At 40.8% G+C, this 27811-nt stretch overlaps 4 protein-coding genes across 7 annotated transcripts in view; 1 reads left to right on the top strand and 3 right to left on the bottom strand.

Annotated features, from left to right (window-relative positions):
- The window catches only part of LOC144629064 (splicing factor 45-like), a 126727-nt gene that overhangs the window by 67768 nt on the left and 31148 nt on the right, over nucleotides 1–27811 (bottom strand). The gene's annotated exons all lie outside the window — the stretch shown is intronic.
- Nucleotides 234–3062, bottom strand: LOC144667324 (galactosylceramide sulfotransferase-like). Its single transcript, XM_078528714.1, has 2 exons — nucleotides 2920–3062; nucleotides 234–1380 (listed from the first exon to the last, which is right to left on the bottom strand). The coding sequence occupies exons 1-2, from the start codon at nucleotides 3060–3062 to the stop codon at nucleotides 234–236; spliced, it is 1290 nt and encodes a 429-aa protein (XP_078384840.1).
- Nucleotides 4645–26427, top strand: LOC144629170 (superoxide dismutase [Cu-Zn]-like). Of its 4 annotated transcripts, XM_078487379.1 has the most exons (8): nucleotides 4722–4739; nucleotides 16971–17065; nucleotides 19235–19319; nucleotides 20266–20366; nucleotides 22306–22408; nucleotides 22940–23009; nucleotides 24569–24686; nucleotides 26130–26427. In XM_078487379.1, exons 2-8 carry the CDS (start codon nucleotides 17009–17011, stop codon nucleotides 26250–26252), a joined length of 657 nt encoding a protein of 218 aa, XP_078343505.1. In that variant the 5' UTR covers nucleotides 4722–4739; nucleotides 16971–17008; the 3' UTR covers nucleotides 26253–26427. The 4 variants fall into 4 exon arrangements, with proteins under 4 accessions (XP_078343507.1, XP_078343505.1, XP_078343504.1 ...); XM_078487381.1 differs by lacking the exon at nucleotides 16971–17065 and having other exon boundaries at nucleotides 4645–4739; XM_078487378.1 differs by lacking the exons at nucleotides 4722–4739; nucleotides 16971–17065 and adding an exon at nucleotides 17716–18413.
- LOC144667323 (galactosylceramide sulfotransferase-like) lies at nucleotides 5433–6527 on the bottom strand. The gene has a single exon (XM_078528713.1). The coding sequence runs from the start codon at nucleotides 6525–6527 to the stop codon at nucleotides 5433–5435; it is 1095 nt and encodes a 364-aa protein (XP_078384839.1).

Here is a 27811-nt window from a genome sequence, read left to right as displayed (position 1 = left end):
GAACCACTGAAAGAGTTGCCACGTTTCTCCCATAACTTGCGAAGCATAACACAAGGAGCGGTCTCTGCTAATGCACATTTGTTTTTATAATCAGCAGTGAGTTTTCCAGGATCAGTGCCGGCATCTTTTTATCTTCCATGGACTCGCACAATGTTTGATATTCTTGATTTATCGGAGAATGGTATCCGCTGGCTAAATCGCTATCCAGTGGATATTTCTACAAAACGTACTAGTTAACCAGGCTTTGGCAGAATCTTAGCTGATTTCCGACGGCGTTCTGCAATTTCATTGGAAATGGGCCCACATCTTGAACCACTGAAAGTGTTGCCACGTTTCTTCCATAACTTGTCGAGTATAACACAAGGTTTGGTCTTTGATAATTCACATTTCTTTTTCATAAGTAGCGAGTATTCCGGTTTCAGTGGCATCTTTGTATCTTCCATGGACTCGCACAATGTTTGATATTCTTGATTTATCTTTCTGAATGTTTTCAAATCTTCATAAAATGTGGAACCCGCTTGACGAACTTTCCTCCAGAAAGTTTTATTGAAATGATCAAATAAAATGGCGTCTGCATGATTCCAAGTTAAGATGTTTTTCTTCACATCTTCTTCAAACTCTAATGTTCTTTTGTTTACTCTTAACTTGATGTACACAATGTCTTCAAATTCCCAGCACAGCAATCGTTTAAGTAATATAAGTGATTCATCAAAGTAGTCTGTTATCATAACCAAGTCGAACTCTCGGTCCATCTTGTCGATGGAACTCTTAACAAATGTCATGTTCTGAAAATGTTCTCGCTCGAAACCCATATCAAATAAATGTGAGTTAGATAAATGGTTGAATTGTTTATGTAGCTCGTGATTGCTTTTATTGAGTTTTTTTCTGATTTCTTGCAAAGCAGCTGGTGATTTTAGGAATGTATTTATTGCGTCATTATCGTGTGCAATGCCGGCTTGCTCAACTATTCTGTAAAACATCCACGCAGATTTAAAATGATCGACAGGATTGCGAATGATAGTTATGTATTTTGCTATTGTTTTGGGGAAAACTGAGTTTATCGGTTTTTTATTAAATCTTATGTGGGTGCAAAAAATCTTTGCTGCGTCGCTTTGCACTAGACTTGAGACTTCGTTTAACTCAAGAAGCGCCGGCCATTGTCTATCTGCTAGATCAGGATCTAAAATAATAGTTTGGTTTTTGTTGATTCCATAACTAAGAAGGATTGTCGACGTTGTGCTTGAAGCAGTTTTATGTGTTCTGAGGAAATAAATATGGTTTATTGGTTGACAGCTTGAGATCCGTGCAGGTAATTTGCCCGGCCATTTGTCTGTTGCGGTGATTTTCTGCTGCATCATAGCAACTGGGTTTGGAGTTGATCTACGGATGGAAAAGCGTCATTATCAACCATAGTCTGCAACAAAAATAATATTAGGGTTCCACGCAGTGAAACGATGGGGTCCTAGGCTGCACGGAAGGATCGTAGACCTCCTGGATTCCGCCTCTAGTTCTAATACGGTGGTAAAGGGGTTATCCGTGATTTGAGCAAAATAAAGCGCGTGACACGCCATAACAGCTCAAATCTGATCGTGATCTGTGAATTGCCAGTCCATTATGACGCGTGACCTGCTTATTCTAAGGACCGTGATTCGTGATTACAGCTAAAAAAACGTACGTGAAAAACGACAGTAAACTACGTACTCATAGATCAGTTTACAGTAGTAACCCAAAATTGACAAACGACATCAATCATAAAGCCTAGGCTTGATCTTGTATGCAGGACACATTATCTCGGCTCGATTTATGCATTTTAGGACTCGTTTTGCACTGTGCGCTCGCCTAATATATCATGATTAACTAATCAAGTAAACCTAGTTTTCAACAATTATGTCTATGAAATACGTGATTCGTGAAATGGCCTAAAAAAATACGTAATTCGTGATTTGAAGGAAAATAGCCTCGTGATTGGTGATTGGGAACCCCCCTTTACCACCCTGTTCTAAGTCCCCCGTTAGCTTAATCTGCGAGATACACCACGATTTGAAATATATCTTTCATATCTAGTCGCGGTGTATCTCGCAGATGAATCTAGATTCCTGCGGTTTTATTCATTGGTTTCATCGCTTTAATTCGTTTTACTTCAACGAACAAGAATATTATGAGCCTTCGCTAACTCTCGTAACTCTGAAGAGACAGAATACAATAACTACCAACCCAAAGAATCTTGGAAGCCCGCGTTGTGTGGAGTCGGTTCAAATGATACTTCAACACAAAGCTACGAGGAACCTGACAGCAAATTCCCTTGCGTTCCTTTGTCATGCTTTGTAGGTTAGCCGGTGACGGCTCTGTTCGAAACTAGCGGCTGTGTGTACTAGTTAACAATTATGTCGACTTTGTAAAAAGTAACAAGGTTCTGTGATCTTTTAAAAACTAAAACGAAACTCACCTCAAAGCGATATCAAATCTTGTTGTCAAGTTATTACTACTTACTTAATTAACCTCTTCATGCCCCGGAGGACACTTGAGGCCATAGAAACACAAATTGCTTATCCCGGGTTGCTTATCGTACTACTGAATTCCAGCAACGATTGCATGTCAATCAACTAGTGTCAGTCGACTAGTGTACGGAAGGTCGTGGTTTCGAGTCCCATCTGAGTTCTTTCTCTCCACACATCAATCCATTATTATTTATTGATTGTCAATCACATTTATTTTATATAACATCATCATTTATCGTTGGACATTGTTATCTTAGGTCAGTGGCCATACAGCCTAAAGGGCAGGTAGTTTCACTTGTAAATAAAAGTTCGCGGTTTCAAACTTTAACCTTGCGTTTGTTTGTAGGTGAGCCGGTGACCGCCGGCGCCGCACGAAACTAGTAACAAGATATTGTGAACTTAAATCTAAAACCAAACTCACCTTAAAGCGATGTCAAATCTTGTTGTTAAGTTATACTCGTAGATAAACACAAGAATGCAAGCACAAACTGAAATCACCAACAGAACAGCTTGAATATTCCTTAACTTGTGAGTGATGCGTCTCAAAATGCGAAACTTTGCCATTATTCTCGCTTATAGTGTAATTGTAAATTCCTCTGCATTTATTCTGCAGTAAAACCAACCGACCAACTTTTAAGCACGTCTTGTTGTCGTGCTCAAACTACATTAATATAGTTCCGCACCGTATAACCCAAACCAATTATCATTGACATTGCGTGATCCACAAGGGCGCCCTTCCCCCACTGAGCCTGCCTGCGGGCATCACGAAACAATAAATGACATGTAAAATAAAGGAATAATCCGAAACGCATTGAATTGGGACGCTTAAAGGGACTATGTCACGGAGATTTCGCAGATTTTTAGTCTAAACTGTTCTGAAATTTATGGAAGGCAACCTAACGCATAAAAAACAATATCTTTTAACATCTTAAGGAATATATAACCTTAATTTGTGGATAGAAATCAAGCTACGGCTATAAATATCGCTTTTTGAAGACGCACGGAAACAATTTGAAAACGTTTGCCTAACGTTTTCAAATTGCAATCCGTTTCCATCCGCAGCCAATAATGCTAGTTTACAGTTTCAGTGCTCTGACATAGCAATTTTTAATAAAAATGGACTATTATTTCTAGGTTTCATGCGACAGAAATATAAATTTTGGCTGTTCAAAAATCTGGTAAAATCCGTGACATAGTCCCTTTAATGCAATGTCGATTTTATTCGTTTCCGTTCTCTAACTGCGGCGTTGATTAGTGTATACCAACTCGACGTCCTTGGCATTTTAAGGTGGCTTACTACTTTAACTCTCTTGTAAAATGTTCAGAAATTTTATATCTTTCTCTTATTACTGTTTGTTACCGCGTACAACCATCATATGCGACATAGCCAAAATGAGCGACCGAGTGCTTAAGAGGGGGCTCAGTAGTTTCAATGACGCTTTTCTCAAAATCTGCATTTAAAACCCCCACCTCAAATTTTCAGAAATTAGAAACTTGCTCTAAATACACATTCACGCAAAACAAAATAAAAATTTGTAAAACAGAGTTTTCGCAAAGTAGGAAAATATGATATTTTGTTGTTCGAAGGATGGATAACGCTATCCACTGGATAAATCACTATCCAGTGGAATAGCGATTTGGCTAGCAGATACCGTTATCCGCTTTTCGAATAACTGGGCCCAGACGAAGCCAGCGCAAGGAAGCTTGGAAACGGGGAATGCGGGCTCTTGTTTGATATGCGGTGTTATTTTTTGCGCTTACACAGACGTCTGAGAAATCTCACCATTAAACATTAAACACATCTCTTTCTTCGCGTACTTGATTTACAAAAAAATAGGCCATTCTCTTGTGTCTCATTCAGCCGTTTGTTCGTTTCTAAAGTTGTTCTTTTTTGATCACGTTAACCTTGTGGTGTAGTCTTTCAATATAAAACGTTAAGTTTAAAAAAAAACAAGTTTCGTGAGCATCCCAGAAGTATCCAATAGCATATTCCATTTTTGGAGCCGTTTTCTACGGGAACCTGTTTTAAACGGACACCCTGAATTAAGAGGACACTAGATTCACCGGCTAATATGCTCTCCAAATACTGGTTCGCCTGTATATACACTTTCAAATTAATTTCTAATTCAAATCCTTTAAAATAAGTCAAAAAGCGCAGACTGCCTTTTGTGAGCTATGCTTTCACGATCGCCTGTCGCTGTGTAAAGAGAACGTTTTTCACCCTGCATTGGCACCTCTAAGGTCAGATATATTTTTTCTTAATTCGTTTTCTATGTCGTGCATGCTTTAATCTGTTATGTCTACAAAACAAATCTCTTAGACGAGGAAGGTTTTTGCAACACATATCTAGGGTAAGGTGTGAATATATTGATCTGTTATATACCTATTGTTACATAAGTACATCTCTTGCTCGTTATGGTACGATCGTATACATGCATATGCAAAACGGGAAATCAGCGAGTGGGCCCATTTTTGACCAATTTATAAACACGAGGCGTAACGACATGGCACGTTTGTTGAGCGTGAGAGATGACCTTTAAATGAAAACTTTATTGAAGGCGGTTCTAGGTGTTTAATATTAGATTCTTGACGCTTATAGCGATTAGAAGGAAAGGGGATTCCCATACTTGTAAAAGATGTCATTTTTTGCGTGTATAAACATTTACAATTCGTAGCCATATAAGTTCACATTTGACACGCCTCAACTGGTAGATTCGCCGGATACATAGAGAATAATACATGGCTGCACGGAGATATATAATTTATCTTCTCGTGTTCAAACCGATATTTCACGAGTGAAATATCGGTTTTGAACACGAGAAGATAAATTTTATATCTCCAAGCAACCATGTATCAACAGACGTAGCAGAAACATAAACAAAACGACATCACATCAAGGAGGAACTCAGGTCTTTTCTTTAATCTCTTATGTTGCTAGTGTAAAGCAGGCTTTGGCAGAATCTTAGCTGATTTCCGTCGGCGTTTTGCAATTTCATTGGAAATGGGCCCACATCTTGAACCACTGAAAGAGTTGCCTCGTTTCTTCCATAACTTGTCAAGAATAATACAAGGAGCGGTCTTTGATAATGTACATTTCCTTCTAATGCGCAGCAAGGTCTTCGGTATTATTTTATCTTCCGTTGACTCGCACAATGTTTGATATTCTTGATTTATCCTTCTGAATGTTTCCAAATCTTCATAAAATGTGGAACCCGCTTGACGTACTTTCCCCCAGAAAGTTTTATTAAAATGATCAAATAGAATGGCGTCTGCATGATTCCAAGTTAAGGTGTTTTTCTTCACATCTTCTTCAAACTCTAATGTTCTTTTGTTTACTCTTAACTTGATGTACACAATGTCTTCAAATTCCCAGCACAGCAATCGTTTAAGTAATATAAGTGATTCATTAAAGTAGTCTGTTATCATAACCAAGTCGAACTCTCGGTCCATCTTGTCGATGTAACTCCTAACTAATGTCATGTTCTGAAAATGTTCTCGCTCGAAACCCATATCAAATAAATTTGGGTTCGAAAAACAATTCAATATCTGCTTGGTCTTATTAAGTGTTTTCCCCATTTCTTTTAAAGCGTTTGGTGACTTCAGAAATGTGTTTATTGTGAAACTGTTGTTTGAAATGCCAGCTTGTTCCACTATCCTGTGAAACATCCACGCAGATTTAAAACGATCGACAGGGTTGCGAATGATAGTTATGTATTTTGCTTTTGTTTTAGGGAAAACTGAGTTTATCGGTTCTTTATTAAATCTTATGTGGGTGCAAAAAATCTTTGCTGCGTCGCTTTGCACCAGACTTGAGACTTTGTTTAACTCAAGAAGCGCCGGCCATTGTCTATCTGCTAGATCAGGATCTAAAATAATAGTATGGTTTTTGTTGATTCCATAACTAAGAAGAATTGTCGACGTTGTGCTGGAAGCAGTTTTATGTGTTCTGAGGAAATAAATATGGTTTATTGGTTGACAGCTTGAGATCCGTGCAGGTAATTCGTCTGTTGCGGTGATTTTTTGCTGCATCATAGCAACTGGCTTTGGATTTGATCTACGGATGGAAAAGCAGCAATATCAACCATGGTCTACAGCAAAAAATATTTACTTAGGGTTCTACACAGAAAAACGTTGCAGTTCTAGGCTGCAGGGCAAAAATGTCAGGGCCAACGGACCTGCCGTGCTCCGTCTCCCCTCCCCCCTTTTTGGGGGACTCTGATCAGCTGTAGAATTGGAAACTGATAAATTTTTTCACTCGGTGTAACTCGCAGATGGAACTAAGGCCCCGTCCACAGCCGGGTGAATTTGAAAACGCATCTTTTTTCCCCGGTTTAATAGGCCAACCGTGCACACTGAACCGGCGTTTTTGGTCACCGAAAACGGTACTTTTCAAAAACGCTCTCCAAATAGACGCTCGTCAAATTGTCATGTGTTTTCTGTCAAAACAAAAGGTTTAATTAGCTAAGCAATAGCTCTGTGCATGCGTTGTAAGTCTCCATGCGTCGTTTTTAAATTTACCCGGGTTAATGTGGACGGAAAACATTTTACACGGCGTTTTCAAATTTCTCCGTTTTCAAATTTACCCGGGTCAGTGTACGTGGACGGGGCCTAAATTTCCTGTGGTTTTATTCGATAATTTTATTGCCCTCATTCGTTTTACTTCAACGAACAAGAATAGGTAATAATCCTTCTTTAATTCTCTTATTAGAGATGTTTCGCATAAGACCACTCCATATGCTAATCATCTACTATTAGTGGATTTAGTAGAATTCCCCAGTTTTGATTGCAAAGTAACATGCACAAGCCGTTGTTTTTGTTCAAGACAATCATTTTCTTGTCAATTAAAATGAAAGCGTTCTATTTTGCTCAGAAATGCGACGGGCAAAAAAGAAAAGCAACAACAACAACAACAACTAACGGCTAGGCCATGACTCGCAGTAAAAAAATAAAAAAAATTCTTGCGACCGGTATATGTATGCGCTCATGCATGTTTCGTGTTACCAAAATCATATTTCTTTCCGAATTTTTTGTCATATTCCCACAAAACATTCAACGCTTTTTTATGTTCACTCAACTTTACTTTTGCAGGAACTCGGTTTAAATAGAGTCTTATTAAACTAGAAATCTCCAAGGTGAAATTTCGGGTGGCTGTGTAGCGCATATAGTTAGTTTATGGAAATGTTAAAATGTAAATGTTAAATGCGCCGATGATTAAATAAAAAATAATAAAAATAAAATAAATGTTGTTTATAGTGGTCATGCACTTAGCTTCTTATCTCTTCGAGATAGCTAGTTTACAGGCATGCCACTGAAACAGAGGAAACAAATAGTTAAATGAACATAACAAGGTTAAAAATCCCAGCTGGCAGGAGGCAGACTAGTTGGCTATGTACAAAGCGTGATCGAGGATTTGAATTCGGGACAACCGAGAAACAAATCCAGCTAGTGGCAGGGGCAGGACTTACCTTATTATAGGAAATTAACGCGACTTAAATTAACGCGAATTTAAGAAAAATTACTTCCCAATAAAGGAAATTAACGCGAAAGAGGGGGTAAAATTTCAAAATAATGGAAATTAACGCGACGTACACAACAGGGACAAGTTTAGTTCAACACTTGTAGGCGTATAATCTTAAACGAAAACAATGTTCGTGGTACTTTTCCCACTTTGAGCGTTCTTCGCAGTATCAATGATAGTGGCAAGATAAAATTATGCTTTTTCCTTGGAGTCAAGAACATCTGGACTGTAACGAAAAATTGGGGCCAAAATAATGGAAATTAACGTCATGGAAATTAACGCTCCACTTAATTAACGGCGCGGAAATTAACGTTAACAAAAATTAACGCGACTTAAATTAACGCGAAAATGTGAAATTCGCGTTAATTTCATGACGCGTTAATTTCCTATAATAAGGTAAACCGGGGACCTCCAGATTACAACACAAGCGCCCTAAACCACTCGGCCACGCTTGCCTCCTCAAATGCCTCCTCATGATTGAAAGTTTTTCCCAGACGTTTCGGGGTTACTGCCCCTTCTTCAGCGGAAAATGTAACGCCAGTTAACGGAAAAAAGCACCTACGCGTGATCAATGTTTGAAATTAAAAATAACGAATTAAACGTACGCCACGGGCGCGCGCGCTTGTTAGAGTGAACATAACAGATTAAATAAAACCAAAGTCCACATTCAAGCCACGAGGTCGCAGAGTCTTGTAGCGGAAAATAAGCTTTGTCTCAAGCCGTTTTCTTTCCATGGTATCAGTTAGTCCGGCACGGAGCACTGACACAAGCATGTCGTTCGTGCCATGTCCTGGCAGATTAAAATGTTCAGCCACTGGAGTATCGCTTTGTGTGGTGATGGATCTTAAGTGTTCTCTAAACCTATCAGCCAGTCGTCGGCCAGTTTCCCCGATGTAGCATTTGGCGCACGCGCGGCATTGGATTATATATACAGCATTTATACAGCATGCGTTGTGGTGCAGGTGTATCTTTGATGGACATGGATTGATCCGCCACGTGCGTTAACCACCGGAGTAGCGTTGGTGTAGTCGCAGGTCTTGCAACGGGGTCTCGCACAGGGGGATGTTCCAAAATCCGCGTGGGCATCATTCGTTTCGTTTCCTAACGTGCTCCGAACCAAGGCATCGCGTAAGTTCGAGTCACGGCGATATGCACATAGAATTCGCACAGGCTGGAATATTTCACCTGTTTGAGGGTCGTCTTTCAGCAAGTTCAGATTCTTTGTCATGATTTTCTTGACTCGTGCATTCGAGGGGTGGTACGTGAGTACAAGCGGGATTGTTGGTTGCTGAGGTGCTCTTTGTGTTGGTGTCTCTTGTAGGAAATCCTCTCGAGAGATGATGCAATTTGATTCAAGGCATGGTTGACAACATGTGGTGGATACTTGCGATCCAAGAAATAACTGAACATCTCCTTGCTCCTCTCATTGAAGTCGTCGGCTTCACTGCAAATGCGCTTCAACCTGAGCAGCTGACTAAAAGGGATTGATTTTTTGCAGCGGACCGGGTGAGAGGAGAAATAATTCAAGTATGAGTGGGTGTCAGTTTCTTTGTAATGGATGGTTGTTGTCAGTCGATGCCCGGAAGGTTTGATGCAAAGGTCTAAGAACGACACTGCTTCTTCGGAAATGGACCACGTGAATGTCAAATTCGGATGAAAATTGTTCACAAACGATGCAAAATCTTCAATCTCTCTCTTGCTGCATGAGGCTGCTCCCATGATGTCGTCGATGTACCTTTTGAATAGGTCTGGTGTCCTGCCCGGATACTGTTCAAAGATTTGTTCCTATATATGACCCATAAACAAACAGGCGTAGTTTGGACCAAATCTACTGCCCATAGCCACGCCTCCAACCTGTTCGTAATAGTTGCCATTGAATGTAAAAGTGTTCAGGGTCAATACAAGTTCAGCTAGGCGCAGTAGAGTATGCGTGGGCGGTTGAAGGACAGAACGCTTGTCCAGGAAGTGTTCAAGAGCAAGGAGACCATCCTGGTTGGGTATCACGGTATAGAGTGATTTTACATCCATTGTGAACACGTAGTTGGTGAGTTCCGGGAAACGAAATGACTCGGCAATTTGAAGCATGTGATTTGTGTCCTTTACAAAGCTGGGGAGATTGTGAACCAAAGGTGTAGTAATTCGGTCCAAATAAGTTGCAATCAGTTCCGTTGGGCAATTACAGGCGGATACGATCGGCCTACCAGGATTACCAGGCTTATGGATCTTGGGCAGCAGGTAAAACTTGGATGTAAGTGGCTGGTCTATAATAAGGTAAGACGCTGATGCTGGGAGTTCACCAGATTGAATCGCGTCCTTAACCACCACCTGAACTCTTTCGTTGTTTTCGTTGGTATGGTCATGGCTAAGTTGTCTGTAGAAATTCGCATCGGAGAGATGTCTTTCTGCCTCTTGTACATATAGCTGGCGTGCCCATACAACAACTGCACCATCTTTGTCGGCCGGTTTGATAACAATGTCATCACGACGCCGCAGGGATGCGAGGGCGGCAATTTCTTCTGTTGTTAGATTTTTCCGGTTGAGTCTCTCTTTAAAGTTGATGCTGTTTACCTCACGACGTCATTTGCTTATGTAGTAATCCAAAGCAGCAAACCTGCCAGGTGGTGGAGTCCAGCTTGAGGTTTTGGGCTTGAGGGACTCAAAGGATTTATCTTCAGACTCATCAACTGAAACCGGCTGAGAATTCCCGCTACCAGGCTCCGAGGGATTGTTATTGAAATGTGCCGTGAGACGGAGACGGCGATAGAAGCGCTCACAGTCTGCCTTAGTGTCGTATTCATCCGTCCGTGGTTTCACTGGTACGTATGAAAGCCCTTTGCTGAGGACGGATCGTTCTGGGTCTGTAAGTTGCAGATCTTCTGGAATAGTAACGACCAATTTGGATGTCGTTGCTTCAGGTACGGAGTCAAAGTCGTTCTCGGAACTCTGCGAGGGTGGATCTAATAAAGCGTTAAGCTTCTCACTTTTCCCTTTTCCCTGAAAGACGACCCTCAAACAGGTGAAATATTACAGCCTGTGCGAATTCTATGTGCATATCGCCGTGACTCGAACTTACGCGAAACCTTGGTTCGGAGCACGTTAGGAAACGAAACGAATGATGCCCGCGCGGATTTTGGAACATTCCCCTGTGCGAGACCCCGTTGCAAGACCTGCGACTACACCAACGCTACTCCGGTGGTTAACGCACGTGGCGGATCAATCCATGTCCATCAAAGATACACCTGCACCACAACGCATGCTGTATATATAATCCAATGCCGCGCGTGCGCCAAATGCTACATCGGGGAAACTGGCCGACGACTGGCTGATAGGTTTAGAGAACACTTAAGATCCATCACCACACAAAGCGATACTCCAGTGGCTGAACATTTTAATCTGCCAGGACATGGCACGAACGACATGCTTGTGTCAGTGCTCCGTGCCGGACTAACTGATACCATGGAAAGAAAACGGCTTGAGGCAAAGCTTATTTTCCGCTACAAGACTCTGCGACCTCGTGGCTTGAATGTGGACTTTGGCTTTATTTAATCTGTTATGTTCACTCTAACAAGCGCGCGCGCCCGTGGCGTACGTTTAATTTGTTATTTTTAATTTCAAACATTGATCACGCGCACGTGCTTTTTTCCGTTAACTGGCGTTACATTTTCAACTGAAGAAGGGGCAGTAGCCCCGAAACGTCTGAGAAAAACTTTCAATCATCGGCGCATTTAACATTTACATTTTAACATTTCTATTAAATAGAGTCTGACGCCATAGGTTTCCAACTGCTAAGTTGTTTTTTTTATAACGCCATTTTAACAATCTGCCCAACAAAGTTCTGTTCACGTCGATCCTTTAACAAAGGAAAGGCTAGTCTCCTGGGTATTTCTGCTAAATCCACTAATAGCGGATCATTAGCATATGAAGTGGGTTTATGCGAAACATCTATATTGTATTCTCTCTTATTTTGAAGAGACAATATAATAATGCTCAAGACAGAATACAATTATTACTAATGCAAGAATCGTGGAAGCCCAAATTGTCTGGATTCGGTTCAAATGATAACACTTAATTTCTTAATTTCCTTACAAAGCCACCCTTAAAAAAATCTTAGGGCGCTTTCCATTAGTCTGAACTGGCCTGTCGGTCCAGTGGTTTCAAAAGTAAAATGAGCCTTTTCCACGAGATTTTTCCACAAATCCACCAACAGTGTATGATATTATGCATGAACAAATCTGACTAACAACGAATTACAGTCGAAGCTCTCTCAACGGACACTCTCGCAAGCGGACAACTCTACTTACGACCGCCTTGTTTAAAACCACGTTTTAACTCCCAAACAAACTCTGTATTTTTACATTCTCGTAAGCGGACATTCCCGTAAGCAGCTGCGGACACTTTCAGAGACTAAGCTCCCGTAAGCGGACAGCTGCAGCCCAAAGAAAATCCTATTAACCGATCTTTGCATCTAGTGTTTATCAATCAACTTCACATCGCGGTTCTTTACAATTATTTTTAAGTAATTACAGTAATCACAGTACCATATTTCAAAGTTCGCGGGTTCAAACTTTTTTCTTGAGTCATTTTGTATGTCAGCCGGTGCCCGCCGGCGCCGTACTAAACTAGCGGGTGTGTGTACTAGTTAACGCTTCTGTCGACTTTCCGAAAAGAAACAGGTATATATTGTGATCGAAAACTAAAACCATACTCACCTTAAAGCGATATCAAATCTTGTTCTTAAGTCATACGCGTAGATAAACACAAGAATGCACACACAAACTGAAATCATCAACAGAACAGCTGCAGCTTGCATATTCCGTGACTTGTGATTAATGTGTCTCAGAAAGCGAAATTTTGCCATGATTCTCGCTTAATTGTGAATTCTGAGGCACTTATTTGTGCAGTGAAACCAACCGACCGACTTTTAAGCAAGTTTATCGCCGTGCTCAAGCTACATTAATATGCCACGTTCGCATCTCCCATAATACACTTTGTTTGCCCACCCCCAAATTTTGCATAAGCATTGGCTGCGGTCACATCTAGACTGCTAACTATAGTTAAGACGGCGTTAACTATAGTTAGCTATTTCGGTAATGTGACCGCCACTCTGTTCGCCCTAACTATAGTTAGAAAATTTACGCCTCGCTGATCCAAAACAATAAACACTAACTATAGTTATACCCAAGCAAGGTTCATGGGTTAGGGCCTGTTTATATGGAGGAGAGTTGTCCCTGGTAGGAGGGTTACCCTCCATACCGAGCCACCCCGGGCGGGCGAGATAGCTTTTCTTACGTTTCTTTATAAATAGCTGCGAACTGTTTATATGAGAAATTGCAAAGTTGGCTCGGGGGGCAGGGTGACCCTGGGTGGAGGGTCACTCGCTTTGAAGGTAGGGTGACCCTGGGGAGCGAGTCAACTTTTTTCCATATAAACAGTTTGGTTATTTTCGCCTCGCCTACCAGGGACAAGTTGACACATACAGAGCATGCGCAAACGCTGCCGTCGACCAAAACAAAATTGCAGATACATTGAAATCGAATTCGGCGGTAAATTTGTCCAAAAAATGGTCGTGGTCGATGTTTCAGCGTACCTTATTTAAAAAAGGCAGACATAATAGATGTTTCAAAACAACTCTCGCCAGTCTTTTGAACCGAGAGGGCCAAGTTTTGGCTCGGTCAACAGGGACAACTTTTTCATATAAACGCTCGGCAAAAGATAGCTCGGGGGAGAGGGTAGCCCTCCTACCAGGGACAACTCTCCTCCATATAAACAGGCCCTTAGTCTTAAGTTTACAAACGAAAAGCCAATCAGAATGCGACAAGTCTTTTCGCACGTGCGAGATGAACATAAATATGCAAAACAAAGCGTCAAGGGAAGGAAAACAAGAAAAACAACATGCCAAGAAATTACATATCATCAATGTTACCAGAAGTAAAGCTTGAATTATTCGGTTTCTAGCATCCTTACTTCATTTTATGTTCTTCAACGCCGAAATGCCGTGCAAAAATAGAAAAAATAGAAGAACAACTGGACACAGATCAACAACAAGGGCTGTCATGAACTAATTTAAATACCAAATTATTCACAACCTAATCAGAACTAACTATAGCTAACTGCATTGGTGTGACCGCAAAGACGACAGAAAGCACTAACTTTAGTTAGGTATGACGTCACGTAACTTGAGACTAACTATAGTTAAACTTTAGTTACGTCGTAGATGTGACCGCAGCCATTGTTTTTAATTTCTCTTGAGACAAACAGTCGTCCCAAGGGAGGGGGGGGGGGGGCGGAGTGGTTGGGGGTCGGGGGCAAACAAAGTGTATTATGGGAGATGTGGAATAGTATAGTATTTTGCTTACTGAAGCCTCCAAGAATACTGTTATTGGACATTAAAGACCAGATCATTTAAAAATTCTACTTTATTTCTTGAACAAAAGTTAAGAACCTAATTAAGAACCTAGTTAGCCTAATTTTACACTAAACACCATTTATATAAGAACCTGTTTAGGGTAACTTGAAAAAACCTAGGTTCTTATACGCGGGTTTTTACTGTAATGCATGTGGACCCAAGTAGTGGCAAAATCATCTTGCGTATAGACTTGCCTTGGCTGGCCAAACAGAAATGCAAGTTTAGTCACAAGTGCACACAAAAAAGTTCGTCAAGCGGGTTTCACATTTTATGAAGATTTGAAAACATTCAGAAAGATAAATCAAGAATATCAAACATTGTGCGAGTCCATGGAAGATACAAAGATGCCACTGAAACCGGAATACTCGCTACTTATGAAAAAGAAATGTGAATTATCAAAGACCGCTCCTTGTGTTATACTCGACAAGTTATGGAAGAAACGTGGCAGCTCTTTCAGTGGTTCAAGATGTGGGCCCATTTCCAATGAAATTGCAGAACGCCGTCGGAAATCAGCTAGGATTCAGCCAAAGCCTGGTTAACTAGTACGTTTTGTAGACATATCCACTGGATAGCGATTTAGCCAGCGGATACCATTCTCCAATAAATCAAGAATATCAAACATTGTGCGAGTCCATGGAAGATAAAAAGCTGCCACTCACGCCGAAATACTCGCTGCGTATTAAAGACAAATGTGCATTATCAAAGACCAAACCTTGTAAAATACTCGGCTGCGAGTTATTGAAGAAACGTTGCAACTCTTTCAGTGGTTCAAGATGTGGGCCCATTTCCAATGAAATTGCAGAACGCCGACGGAAATTAGCTGAAATTCAGCGAAAGCCTAGCTTACACTAACAACGTAAACACCATAAAGACCAATGTCTTCCAGGTTTCCTTATGTTTATGCTTTTGCTATGTCATTATATTGGTCACATAGAACGTGTACATATCCACTGGGCCCAGTCGGAGTAAGCGCAAGGAAGCTCGGGAACGGGGAATGCGGGTTGTTGTTTGATATGAGGTGTTTCTTTTCGCGCTTTCACAGACGTCTGAGAACTCTCACCATTAAACATTAAACGCATCTCTTTGTTCGCGTTCTTGATTTCCAAAAAGTAGGCCACTCTCTTGTGTCTCATTCAGCCGTTTGTTCGTATCTAAAGTTATTCTTTTTTGATCACGTTAACCTTGTGATGTAGTCTTTATATATAAAATGCTAAATTAAAAAAAGGGGGGGGGGGGTACTCCCATAAATGTCGGATAGGGGTGTGCCGCCAAGGTTCTTAAACCCTGACCCTATTAAGGATAAAGAAAGCGAAAATTGATACCCTTTTCAAGGCCCAAAACCGAAAAATGACACCCTATTCAAGGGGAGGAGAAGCGTTCCGTGACGACCCAAATAACGGCTAACCGCGCACGGCAAGACACAAGTCTTTATAAAATCGCTTTTCTAATACCTGAACAGAAAATTCAGTTTTAAGATACTTTTTTTCGTCTATAATCTAAGGATCACACCGGGAACACATTACCAAAAGGAGAAAAAATGATACCCTATTTAAGGACCGAGAACCTCAAAAACCATACCCTATTGGGCGGCACATACCTATATAGGCCACGTATGGTAGTACCCCCCCCCCCCCGGGCCAATACAGTAGTAAATGCCATTTTCAGTAGGAGCCGTATTCTACGGGAACCTGTTTTCAACGGACACCCTGAATTAAGCGGACACTAGATTCACCAGCGAATATGCTCTCCACGCCGACAGGTTTCAATGTATTTTCACGTCTGAGAACTCTCACCATTAAACATTAAACGCATCTCTTTGTTCGCGTTCTTGATTTCCAAAAAGTAGGCCACTCTCTTGTGTCTCATTCAGCCGTTTGTTCGTATCTAAAGTTATTCTTTTTTGATCACGTTAACCTTGTGATGTAGTCTTTATATATAAAATGCTAAATTAAAAAAAGGGGGGGGGGGGTACTCCCATAAATGTCGGATAGGGGTGTGCCGCCAAGGTTCTTAAACCCTGACCCTATTAAGGATAAAGAAAGCGAAAATTGATACCCTTTTCAAGGCCCAAAACCGAAAAATGACACCCTATTCAAGGGGAGGAGAAGCGTTCCGTGACGACCCAAATAACGGCTAACCGCGCACGGCAAGACACAAGTCTTTATAAAATCGCTTTTCTAATACCTGAACAGAAAATTCAGTTTTAAGATACTTTTTTTCGTCTATAATCTAAGGATCACACCGGGAACACATTACCAAAAGGAGAAAAAATGATACCCTATTTAAGGACCGAGAACCTCAAAAACCATACCCTATTGGGCGGCACATACCTATATAGGCCACGTATGGTAGTACCCCCCCCCGGGCCAATACAGTAGTAAATGCCATTTTCAGTAGGAGCCGTATTCTACGGGAACCTGTTTTCAACGGACACCCTGAATTAAGCGGACACTAGATTCACCAGCGAATATGCTCTCCACGCCGACAGGTTTCAATGTATTTTCACTTTCAAATTAATTCCTAATTCAAATCCTTTGTTAAAATCAAGTCAAAAAGCGCAGACAGCCCTTTGTGTGCCGTGCTTTCATGATCGCCAGTCGCTGTGTAAAGAAAACGTTGTTCACCCGGCATTTCACCGCTAAGGTCAGATATATTTTTTCTTAATTTGTTTTCTATGTCCTGCATGCTTTAACTTGTTATGTCTACAAAACATATCTCTTAGACGAGGCAGGTTTTAGCAACACATATCTACGGTTAGGTGTGAATATATATTGATCTGTTTATACACCAATAAGTACATCTCTTGCTCGGTTAAGGTACGATCGTATACATGCAAAATGGGATATTAGCGAGTGGGCCCATTTCTGACCAATTTATAAACACGAGGCGTCATGACATGGCACGTTTGTTGAGCGTGAGAGATGAGCTTTTAATGAAAACATTAGGCGATTTTACGTGCCAAAATATAAAATTCTTGACGCTTATAGCGATTAGAAGGAAAGGGGATTCCAATACTTGAAAAAGATGTCATTCTTGCGTGTATAAACATTTACAATTCGTAGCCATATAAGTTCACATTTGACACCCCTCAACTGGTAGATTCGCCGGATACATAGAGAATAATGCATGGCTGCACGGAGATATATAATTTATCTTCTCGTGTTCAAACCGATATTTCACGAGTGAAATTTCTGTTTTGAACACGAGAAGATAAACTTTATATCTCCAAGCAACCATGTATTATTCTGTTTACAAACCTTCTAATTATGATGTATTTGACGATTTTCCCGAAAATTTCCGATCATTTTCCGAAGATTTCTGAAGATTTTCAAAATGTTGTCCGAAGGTCGTACGAATGTTTCCGAACATTTTCCGAACTTTTCCTTAAATTTCCGAAGATTACCAAAGATTGCCGAGGAAGATCCGAAGATGTTTCGACTAAATATCGATAAACTTTGGATCATCGAGTATTGGAACATGAAAAAAACTGCGAGCTGATTGGTCTAAAATTATATCACACTTGTGTGGATATCATTTTTATCCACACCTGTGTGATACCATTTTTACCGATTTTCTACCACTCGCTATACCACTGCAATGTATATATGAATAAGTTTGACTTTTATTTGTGTCTAGATGTTTGTTTCTTCAACTGTCGCTGTTGAAAACGTAGCATAGAAACGGTTCCAGCATCTATTAGAACAGAAGATATTTCTGGACTTGGTGCCTCTATGCCAGGCCCCCATCTGCAGGGACGGGGCTGCTCGTCGTCTCGCTTTTATTTCACTTAGGAAGTTCAGAACAAAACATGAATATTTTTAGCCGCCAAAGTAGCGTTTTGTGTTGCCGTGAAGAAATAACAAACGCCGTCATCGAAGATAACGTACGGTGGCGGTTAAGGCTGTTCAGACATAAAAAAAATGTAATTTGTGATTATTTTGTCGACACGGACCAGAGAACTGGGTGCGAGCGTAGCACGCGAGGACTTATGGTAAGTGTGTTTGAACATAGTTAATATAGGGAAACGGTTAGGAAGCCCGGAAAACATCAAAGGAGCAAACAAAGAGGCCAAGATTTATGTTGAAAGGTCCACGACCCTGCACATCTTTTGTTTTGCGCTCATACACTATGCATGAATTACGTAATCCCAATGTTTTTATTGGTTAGTTACATGAACACACGTAACCACCTATTGTATTTTCTCAGGTTTTGTGCAGGGTCAACCCCCAAAATAGCGAACAAAAACATACAACAAAGAACTTTGTCGAGATTCCTAACCATTTCCCTCTATTAACTATGGTGCAGGTTGCTACATATAAATATTATGGTACCAGTTAGAGCTGATAAGAACACGAAAGGAGTTCCTTCATGCATGTAATCAGGCAATATTAAGAATTAATACTGTAGTAATATATCAAACACGAGACTGGAGAGACAGTGTTCCATCGGGATATTCAAACATCGAGAAGAGAGTTGAAAATACGACGCGCAGCGGAGTATTTGTCACTAAATTCAAGGTGTTTGGATAGCCGATGAAACACTGACTCGAGTGTTTGATATATTTTCTCAATCGAAGCAAAAATAACGGAGTAAACGGAGAAATAAAAATTGTTAAAATCTATGCTTAAGATCGGATATCCAAAGCTCCTTCGCGGCTATGATTTTCTTTGTTTTAACTTGAATTCATATGTCTAGTTTGGAATTGAGACTTCGAAATTGAAAGTTCATACAAAGTTCTGAACAGTTATCAAGACTGAGTGGATATAAATGGTTTTTTCTCATCGTTTAAAATTCTTGTTCTCTTGTTTTCAGATGGATACGACAATGCTGCTCTTTGCTTGTGGATTGATGGTACTAGGAACATCTGCTGCGCCGTCTGCAACGATTTGCCAGAACGGTATTGACGTGTTAAGGGCGTATATTTTGCTTCATTAGCATACAACTTTGCGTGGAGAAGGCATCCTCCTATATTCAAAATAACTCCAGAAGTTTAAAGAGCTTATGAAACTTAATAATCATTGAAATTTTCAGCTCTTTAAGTGTAGTATTGAAAGAGATATTAGCTTTCAAAAACTGCAAAATTTATTGAGGCAAAAGCACTAACGTTTATTCTGGATCCTCTTTGAGGACACCTAAAGCTTATAGCTTAGGAGCCTTATCACTCCAGTTGCAGTGTAAATACCAATATGTTGAAATCATAAAAATTATTATTGATACAATAACTAAAAAAAATTCTTAGCAACAATGTAAATTTTTTCTTCAGAAAAAAGAACCTATTAAGAACCTACATAGCCTAAATTTGTGCTTACCGTATTAACTCAAATAAGCGCCGCGGCGCGTATTAAATTTTTCGCCCCTCAAGTGCTGCGCGTATTCGAGGGCGGCGCTTATTAAAACATTGGACGCCACAAAGAATTTTATCTTTTACAGTAATTTAAAATAGCGTCTTTTGATTGCCAGTATTCGTCTCTTGCTGAAGAGAGAAGTGGCGCTAGCTGTCCTAGCAAAGCTCGCAGCCTTCACAACGTTTACAAAACTACGTATTGTAAAAACTAATGGGCGAGCGGTAAAACAATCCCTTTCAATTGAAAAACATCTCTTTTGATGAAAAGAAATATCCAAGTTAAACGGCATTCCTCGAATAAGAGCCGCATCGAGACTGCGGCGCTTATTAACTTTTTTGTCCCAAATGCGGCGCTTATGCGAGGGCGGCGCTTAATGAGGGGGCGGCACTTATTCGTGTAAATACGGTATTACCATTTATGTAAGAATCTGTTTAGGCTAACTTTGGAAAAGCAGGTTCATACTCGTGGGTTTTTACTGTATCATTATTTTCTTTTTAGCTCATGGGATTGTAACAGCTGTTAGCTTTATCACTCGTAATGCGGCGCCTCCACCTGGAGCTGAAAAAGCAGTCGTGGGAAAAGTTAAGATGACACAATCGGTAAGAGGGACTGTTGCCGAGTACTGGACACGGACCATTAGAAAAATGATAGGAGGGGTGGGGAATGTTGAAATCTCTAGGCTCGGAAATACTATTTTCGGTATTCTCCACGATACATTTTTTTCGAAAAAAATGATCTAATCAAGTGTAAAATGACGGGTATTTCTAGCGCTTTATAGGACGTTTTCTTTTGCACAAATTTTTGCTTCATTTGCCTTCCACTTTGCATGAATTTTTTTTCTTTACATTTTACCTTACATTATTTTTTGTTTTATTCTTTTCCCTACCCCTCCCATCACTTTTCTAATGGTCTGTCTTCTATTAAACCCACCGAGAGCCATTCACGCAACGCTTTGCGTGACAGCCCAAAAAACGAAATCATGGCTATGAACCGTTTTGCGCGTTTGATTCCCTTATATTATAGGCGAAGGGATGCTCGTCGAAAATTGGAATTTCCCAGCATAATGAGAGGGACTTTGGTGTTTTCGGTTTCTCGGTTTTGGCCATTTTTTAGATCGGTTTTTCGGTTTTGGTGTCTTCTTCGGTTTTCGGGTTTTCCTTCTATTAGCATATGGTTTTCGGTTTCCGGTAAAAATACTAGCGGTTTTTCGGATTTGGTATTTGATCTGGTTTCCTGTTTTTCCAATTTGGTTAACAGTTTCTCTGAGATCATTCTGCTAGAAAGAAAACCTGCTTTTATGTTTAAATTGCAAGTTAGAGCAGTGAAAAAAAAAATCCCTTTCTTCCTTCTTTCAAAATCTCGAGGTACCAATTAAGGTTACAGCTTCGGAATTTGGAATGTTATGTTCGGTTTTCGGTTTTAATCGAAATTCACTTCGGTGTTTCGGTTTTTTAAGATTTTTTAAGATTTTTTTTGCGGTTTTTCGGTTTCTTACAGGCCCCAATGCCACCCTCCATAATTGTTGAACATCACTCTTCTGAAGAACAAATATCTTATGATATTTGTACTCACCGTTGAGCGCATAATGTGCACTCTAAAAAATGTATAAGGGAAAATAAATGAGGGGGGGGCAGGGATGGCGAAGTGTTGAGAGCGCTCGCCTCCCACCAATGTGGCCCGGGTTTGATTCTGGCTAGCTGCCAAACGTGGGTTGAGTTTGTTGTTGGTTCGCGATTCCCCAGGGGGGGGGGGGGGGGGTACTCCGGCTTGTAAATGACGGGGATGATCGAATGAAGGCAAAACTCAGGACCCCAAAAAATCCCTAAGTCTTCCGACATTACCCAAAAAAATCCCTGGACCAAAAATAACCCCTAAAAAATCCCTCGTCAAATTACCCCTAAATTGCCAGGAGGGGCAATAACGCTCGAGTTTGATTATTCATCATACTATAAATACGCCAAGGCCGCGCCAAAGCACTTTAGTTCGTTTTTAATACCCAAAAAATCCCCTATTTGAATCAAGTCACCCAAAAAAATACTTGCCAAATTTTTCATCCCAAATAAATCCCGGAATCGAAAATTTCAAACCCAAAAAAATCCTTCGATCATCCCCTTAATTTACAAGCCGAAGTACCCCCCCCCCCCCCCCCTCTGGGCGCGATTCTCTCTCCGAGGGTGTTTCTCCGGTTCTCCTCCGGCCTCCACAGAAGCCAACATTTCAAAATTCACCAGTTAGAGCTGATGTGGCTTCCTCTCTAAATCAGTCGGGGGAACAAGTGTCAGTTAATGACGAAATCACCTCTCCGAGAAGTGACCGAGCCCGCGGTTTTCGCCCCAGTAGTTGCTAAGCAACATGACGTATTTGCACGGGCGATTGCTTTCGGAGTACTCGTGAGCGCTCGCGCTAGTTTCTGATTGGATGAAATAATTCGGAAAAACTTCGAGTACTTCAGCGAAGATTTGTCAAAACTGGCACTTGTTCGAATTCTCCGACTAAAATAAAGTAAGTGGACTTATGCCATATGTTATTTTTTCTCAGGCATGTGGCGGCCCTACTTCTATGTGTGTGTATATTTGGGGTCTATCTCCATGCACAACACATGGCTTCCATATTCACGAAGGCAACGATACTACTACTGATGGTAAGGCTCGGGTGCTTCTTCGCTTAACCTCATTACCAGGGACCTCTCCTTCCCGTCAAGGGGAACCCTGGAAACGATGTTCCTCCTTTAATTTGTCTGACGTCTAGACATTTTCATCACATATCTGCGGAAACTGAAGTCAAATTTCGAAAAGATTGATGTACAAGCGAGCGCTGTGTTTGAAAATTCTGCTCAAAATCCCGCCGTCTTGAAGCCAACGAAGTGCAGCGCGCTTAGCCAATCAGAAACGAGCACCTGTTTGTCCAATCAGGATAAAGTAATTTTGCCCGGGGCAATTACTAAAATTAAGGAAAAATGCTCTGTCTCAGCCAATCAGCATTCAGTAATTTTGCCCCCTATGTTACAAATTTAAGTATTTTAAGGGGTTATTGAAGTAAAAAATTAAGTTAAAAAAAATGCAGTATCCCTTCTGTAAGTTCGTGAAAGGATACCATTTTCTATTGGACGTATACTAAAGGGTTGCCCTTTCTGTCGAAAATGGTATAAAGAATACGTGTAATTATCTTTCAGGGTGCCAAAGTACCGGAGGTCATTACAATCCATTTAACAAGACCCATGGTGGACCTCAAGACCAAATACGGTAATGCATCCGCAGTTATTATGCCACGCAATATCGCGCTACGTCACGCAAGTTTTGTGAGGCGCGGTGGCCTAATGGTTAGCGCGCTCGACTCCGAATCGAACGGCCCGGGTTCGAGGCCTGGCCGGGGCGCTGCGTTGTGTTCTTGGGCAAGACACTTAACTCTCACAGTGCCTCTCTCCACCCAGGTGTATAAATGGGTACCGGCGAATTTACTGCTGGGGGGTAACCCTGCGATGGACTAGCATCCCATCCAGGGGGGAGTAGCAATACTCCTAGTCGCTTAATGCTACGGATACCGGGATAGGCTCCGGCTGTATGAGCCTCATGGCTCGGACACAGACTTTACCTTTACCTTGTTCCTAATATGACCCATTGCTTTTTTTAAACTGGCATCAGTGCCATATCATGTCTTTGATTTTTTACCATCTTACAAAATTATCCCTGTTCGTTTTTGTGGTCTACCATAACTTCTTTGGTGTGCGTCTACCAAGGTAATTTTTTTATGATTTCTTGGATTTCCTTAGATTTTGAAAGTTATTGTACGCATCGCAAAAACTGTTTTTGCTATATGTGTTTAAAAAAGTCAAATGGAATATCGTGATGACTTAATTGTTTATTGTGATGGACTTCGGATAGAGCAATCCATGTTGGAGTGCTATGCTTAGGTGGGTAAAGGTTTTGCCTTCTTGGGGGCACTTATCTCTCACAGTGGGTCTCTCCGGTCTCTCCAGGAAAGGAGTAAAATTTAATGTGTACTTATAAACTTCGGGGGCAACCTGAAGAAAGTGTTAAAGAGTGGCGTAGCGTAGTGGCGCTTGAGAAAATGGGAGACGTCTGCCTACGGCTAAGGGGATTTGGGTGGGGAGGTATTTGTGATGGAGTTTATCCAATCCAAAAGAAGGTAGCAATATTCTTATTTGCTACATCCTTTAGAAACCAGCCTTAGTATAAGCAGTCATACCCCGTAGGGAAGCGAAGCTTCCATATGAAAGGGAAAACGGTGCTCGTCGTCTCTCTTATAATGTTCAGGAGAGAACGCCAAATTTGTAAGCCCTCAAGGTCTCGGGTTGCACGTAAAAAAATAGAAACACTGTCATACAGTGTTGGAGCTTCAGGGGTCAAAAGAGCCCGAGCCACGCCTAGATTGGTCTGCTTTGGAGTTTAATTCAAATTTTTCGACGAGCATCCCCGTCCATTTCATATGGGTGTCTTCTCCTCGGGAACTGCAATAAGAAGCCACCTAGGATCTCCTAGGAGGCCTTGCCAGGGGGTTCCCGTGTCGCTTGTCTAAATTTAAAAATGTCCCGTGTCGCTGTTTAATCGCTGACGGTAGTAAAATTGAAGGAAAATTGCTTGTCCTTGTCGGAATTTAAGTTTTTTTATAAGGGTTGCTGTTTGTCGCGATTTTATTTTATGTGCTGTCGCTACTTTTTGGGCCATGTCGCTTGTCGGAATTTACCCTGGCAGGGCCTCTCCTAGTGCCTCCCATTCTTGTGTTTCCAAGGGACCTTTAACACAGTCAGAAAGGAAAATTGAAATGTTATTCTTGTTTACAGTCATGTTGGGGACTTAGGGAACCTGAAGGCAGACTACATGGGTGTAATTAACACACAGTTAATAGATCATCTCATTTCTCTGGTCGGACCCAACTCGGTTATCGGAAGATCGTTTGTGGTAAGATGTACATTAAGGGATACTGTCACGGGGATTTGCTTTTCAGTAAAATGTACAAAATTGTCGAGTATGTCTTCTCGTACATGAAATGCACTTAGTACATCAAGATGGAGATATATAGCTAATTGTTGTTGAAGGAAGAAGGGTGCCATAATAATTTTCAGGTGTTTTACCTGTCCACAAGGACAAAACTTGGAAAAATCAGCCTGACTTTTTCAAGTTGAGATCTAAAGTTCCTGATTACATCACAATAATATCACTTGTTTATCGCTTCAGTACACTTTCATGGTGATTTTTAACAAATTTGGACTTCTATACGTAGGTTCCATATTCCTTTAGGCTGTAGAGCTTTTGAAGTGAAACTGGTGACAGTGTCCGACTCCCTTACATTAAGTATATTCTTATTATATATATTACCAGTTCGATTGGAATCTATAACAATGTGCTCCTGTCTATACCAAGTTTTTTAATTATGTTTTAGAGCGGTTTTCTATTCAGTATCGGATAACCAAAGCCAGGCAATCACTCTAGCCAATCAAAAAGGACAAAAACAAAAATTAAGCACGGACTCCAGTAAATGCACGCATGCTTTGCCATTCATCTAGGGCCGATGCCGCGTTTCGTTTTCAAATTTATCCGGATTAGTGTGGATGGGGCCTAAGAAGAACTATAATAACTATTTATAGTCCGGTCTACAATAGTTGAATCTTAATAAAACATTTTTTTCGCGTGTGTGAAGTCTTTGTCAGCAGATCTTCGTAGCTTCCTTTCTTGCTCGGAGTGATCAAGATTCGAGTTTGGTCCTTTATCGGGAAGACCGCCAGCTACGCAGTCTCGAGCAGTCTATCTTATGAATTTACGTGAAACCCATTCTGAAGCTCTATGATTTTTATTTTATTAAATGGATCGAACCACATAATGGCACACGTTTTGCTAATTTACCCTAAAGTAACGACTGTTCGAAAGATCTGTGTAACGCTCCAAAAGTAGGCTTCTTAAATGGACTGTGTCACGGCTGAGCTAATTAAGTTTATATGGCTAAGTTTTGTTAAATACTGGATAAGAAACTTACTTCTACGGATCTAAATGACAAAACCACAGCTTTATTACAACCAAATGTGTTCCCCGGGCGTTACAATTTAAAGTTACAAGCAAACGAAATTAGTTTTGAAAACTGTTCTGCAGCCCAACAGCAATCCGTTTTAATATTTTTCGTTTTTGGCCATCTATACCTTTTTGTATTTTCTGTGTTACTGAAATGTCCTTTCATTGTTTTATGCGGTTGTTCTTCATTTCACCGAATTTGGTGGCCATTTTCCATGCCTAAATTTAGCTAAAATCCGCCACACAGTTTTTTTAATCCGTAGTAACCGGTTTACGGTATGTGAATACGGACATGGCAGCTATCTCGAATAAGGTCTGTTCTATTCTTTTTGTTTCCAGATCCATCAGAAACCTGACGACCTGGGTCGAGGCACTGGAGCAGCGAAAAATGAGAGCCTGATAACTGGCAACGCGGGCGCTCGTTTGGGATGCGGTGTTATCTTCCATGATCCCATCAATTAGCCAATCAAGATGAAGTCTGTAACTTTGGCACCTGATTGGTTCAAAATAGAAGTGTTACGCCACCCTTTAGGCTATCTTTGCCACTAATGGTAGATATCTAAGATTAGACAACATAGAAACAAGGTCATATTTGTAATTGTGTTACGCTATAAAAAGGAAATAAATGTGCACGATTAAACAACACAAGTTTTTACGAGTGAGAAGTGCTAATTTAACCCTTGTTTAAAACTTCATTTGAACACCACGCAATTACAGTGCGACGCACCTTACCATGGCCTTCCAACAAACTTTTCTACAAGTGTCACCTTGTAATATTTTACATTTTCACTACGTTTTGTTGATAAATACGATGTAACAAGTGTCTATTTGATCATATTGAACTTTGCAAGGAAGCGTGTTCGTCAAACAAATAATAATATTACGACAGAAAACTTGTGAAAAAGTTTGTTGAGCAACGGTAAAGCACATCGCACTGAAACAATTATTGCACGATGTTGAGTAAAATATCGTAATTTGTCAGCGGCGAGCAGATCAATCATTTCAGGCCAATAATTCATTCGGGGGGGGGGGGGTACTCCCATATATGGGCTATATAGGTATGTGCCGCCCAATAGGGTATGGTTTTTGGGGTTCTCAGTCCTTAAAATAGGGTACCTTTTTTGCTCCTTTTGGCAATGTGTTCCCAGTGTGATCCTTACATAGGGTACCTAAATTCTATCAGCTAAAAAAACGCTCAGCTAAACGTAAAAAGGTATCCGTTTAAGTGTTAGTAAAGCGATTTTGATTTTATAAAGATTTGTGTTTTGCTGTGCACGGTTAGCCGTTATTTGCGTCGTCACGAAACGTTTCTTCTTCCCTTGAATAGGGTGTTATTTTTCAGTTTTGGGCCTTAAAAAGCTTTTTATCCTTAAATAGGGTCAGGGTTTAAGAACCTGGGCGGCACACCCCTATCCGAAATTTATGGGAGTACCCCCCCCCCCGGGTAATTAATTCGCGAGGATTGATCTCCGAACTAGCTATAGGCACCGAAAAGAGTAGAGGTCTCTCTCGGACACTGACAAATCACGATATTTTGCGATAACAGAGGTCGATAATTACTTTACCTTTCGATCACGGAGCTTATTTTTGGTTCAGTATCTAGAATCGAAATTTGAAATCGTTCTCCGAGAACTCCGGGAAACGAGCCGCCATTTTTTCGGAAGTGGACATAAAAACGCGTAAGCAGCAGGATATTATTTGTAGCAAAATGGTTGCCAGACGGTAATGTGCATAAGGAGATCATTATGGACAATTCAATTCCCTGTCTGTCAAAATACTGGAAATTTAAAAAGGCTTTTAGCCCAGCCGTAAGGTCTTGCAGCCTTACTTATCTACTTGTTTGAATCCTGTAGCCAGTTATTTGCAGATCACTTGGTGCGCTTAAGGCCAGGAAAAAGAAAGAAAAATGCATTGAATGATGACATTCCTTAAATCCCTCTGAGAAATAATTGAATATGCCAAGACAATCAGTGATTTTAAAACACTTTTGATTTACCAGCAGAGCAAATTGTCCAAGCACG

This window comes from Oculina patagonica, chromosome 10 (genome assembly GCF_052425735.1).
Source record: "Oculina patagonica isolate OP01 chromosome 10, crgOcupat, whole genome shotgun sequence".
Classification (NCBI taxonomy): domain Eukaryota; kingdom Metazoa; phylum Cnidaria; class Anthozoa; order Scleractinia; family Oculinidae; genus Oculina; species Oculina patagonica.
This window is presented reverse-complemented; position numbering and strand designations above follow the sequence as displayed.

Coding starts and splice junctions, on each gene's coding strand:
- LOC144667323 (XM_078528713.1), bottom strand. CDS start 6,527: ATGCAGCAAAAAATCACCGCAACAGACGAATTACCTGCACGGATCTCA.
- LOC144667324 (XM_078528714.1), bottom strand. CDS start 3,062: ATGGCAAAGTTTCGCATTTTGAGACGCATCACTCACAAGTTAAGGAAT. Junction 1,381..2,919: donor AGATTTGACATCGCTTTAAG/GTGAGTTTGGTT, acceptor TTCCATCCGTAG/ATCAACTCCAAACCCAGTTG.
- LOC144629170 (XM_078487378.1), top strand. CDS start 18,231: ATGAATATTTTTAGCCGCCAAAGTAGCGTTTTGTGTTGCCGTGAAGAA. Junction 22,409..22,939: donor CAACGATACTACTACTGATG/GTAAGGCTCGGG, acceptor ATTATCTTTCAG/GGTGCCAAAGTACCGGAGGT. Junction 23,010..24,568: donor GGACCTCAAGACCAAATACG/GTAATGCATCCG, acceptor TCTTGTTTACAG/TCATGTTGGGGACTTAGGGA.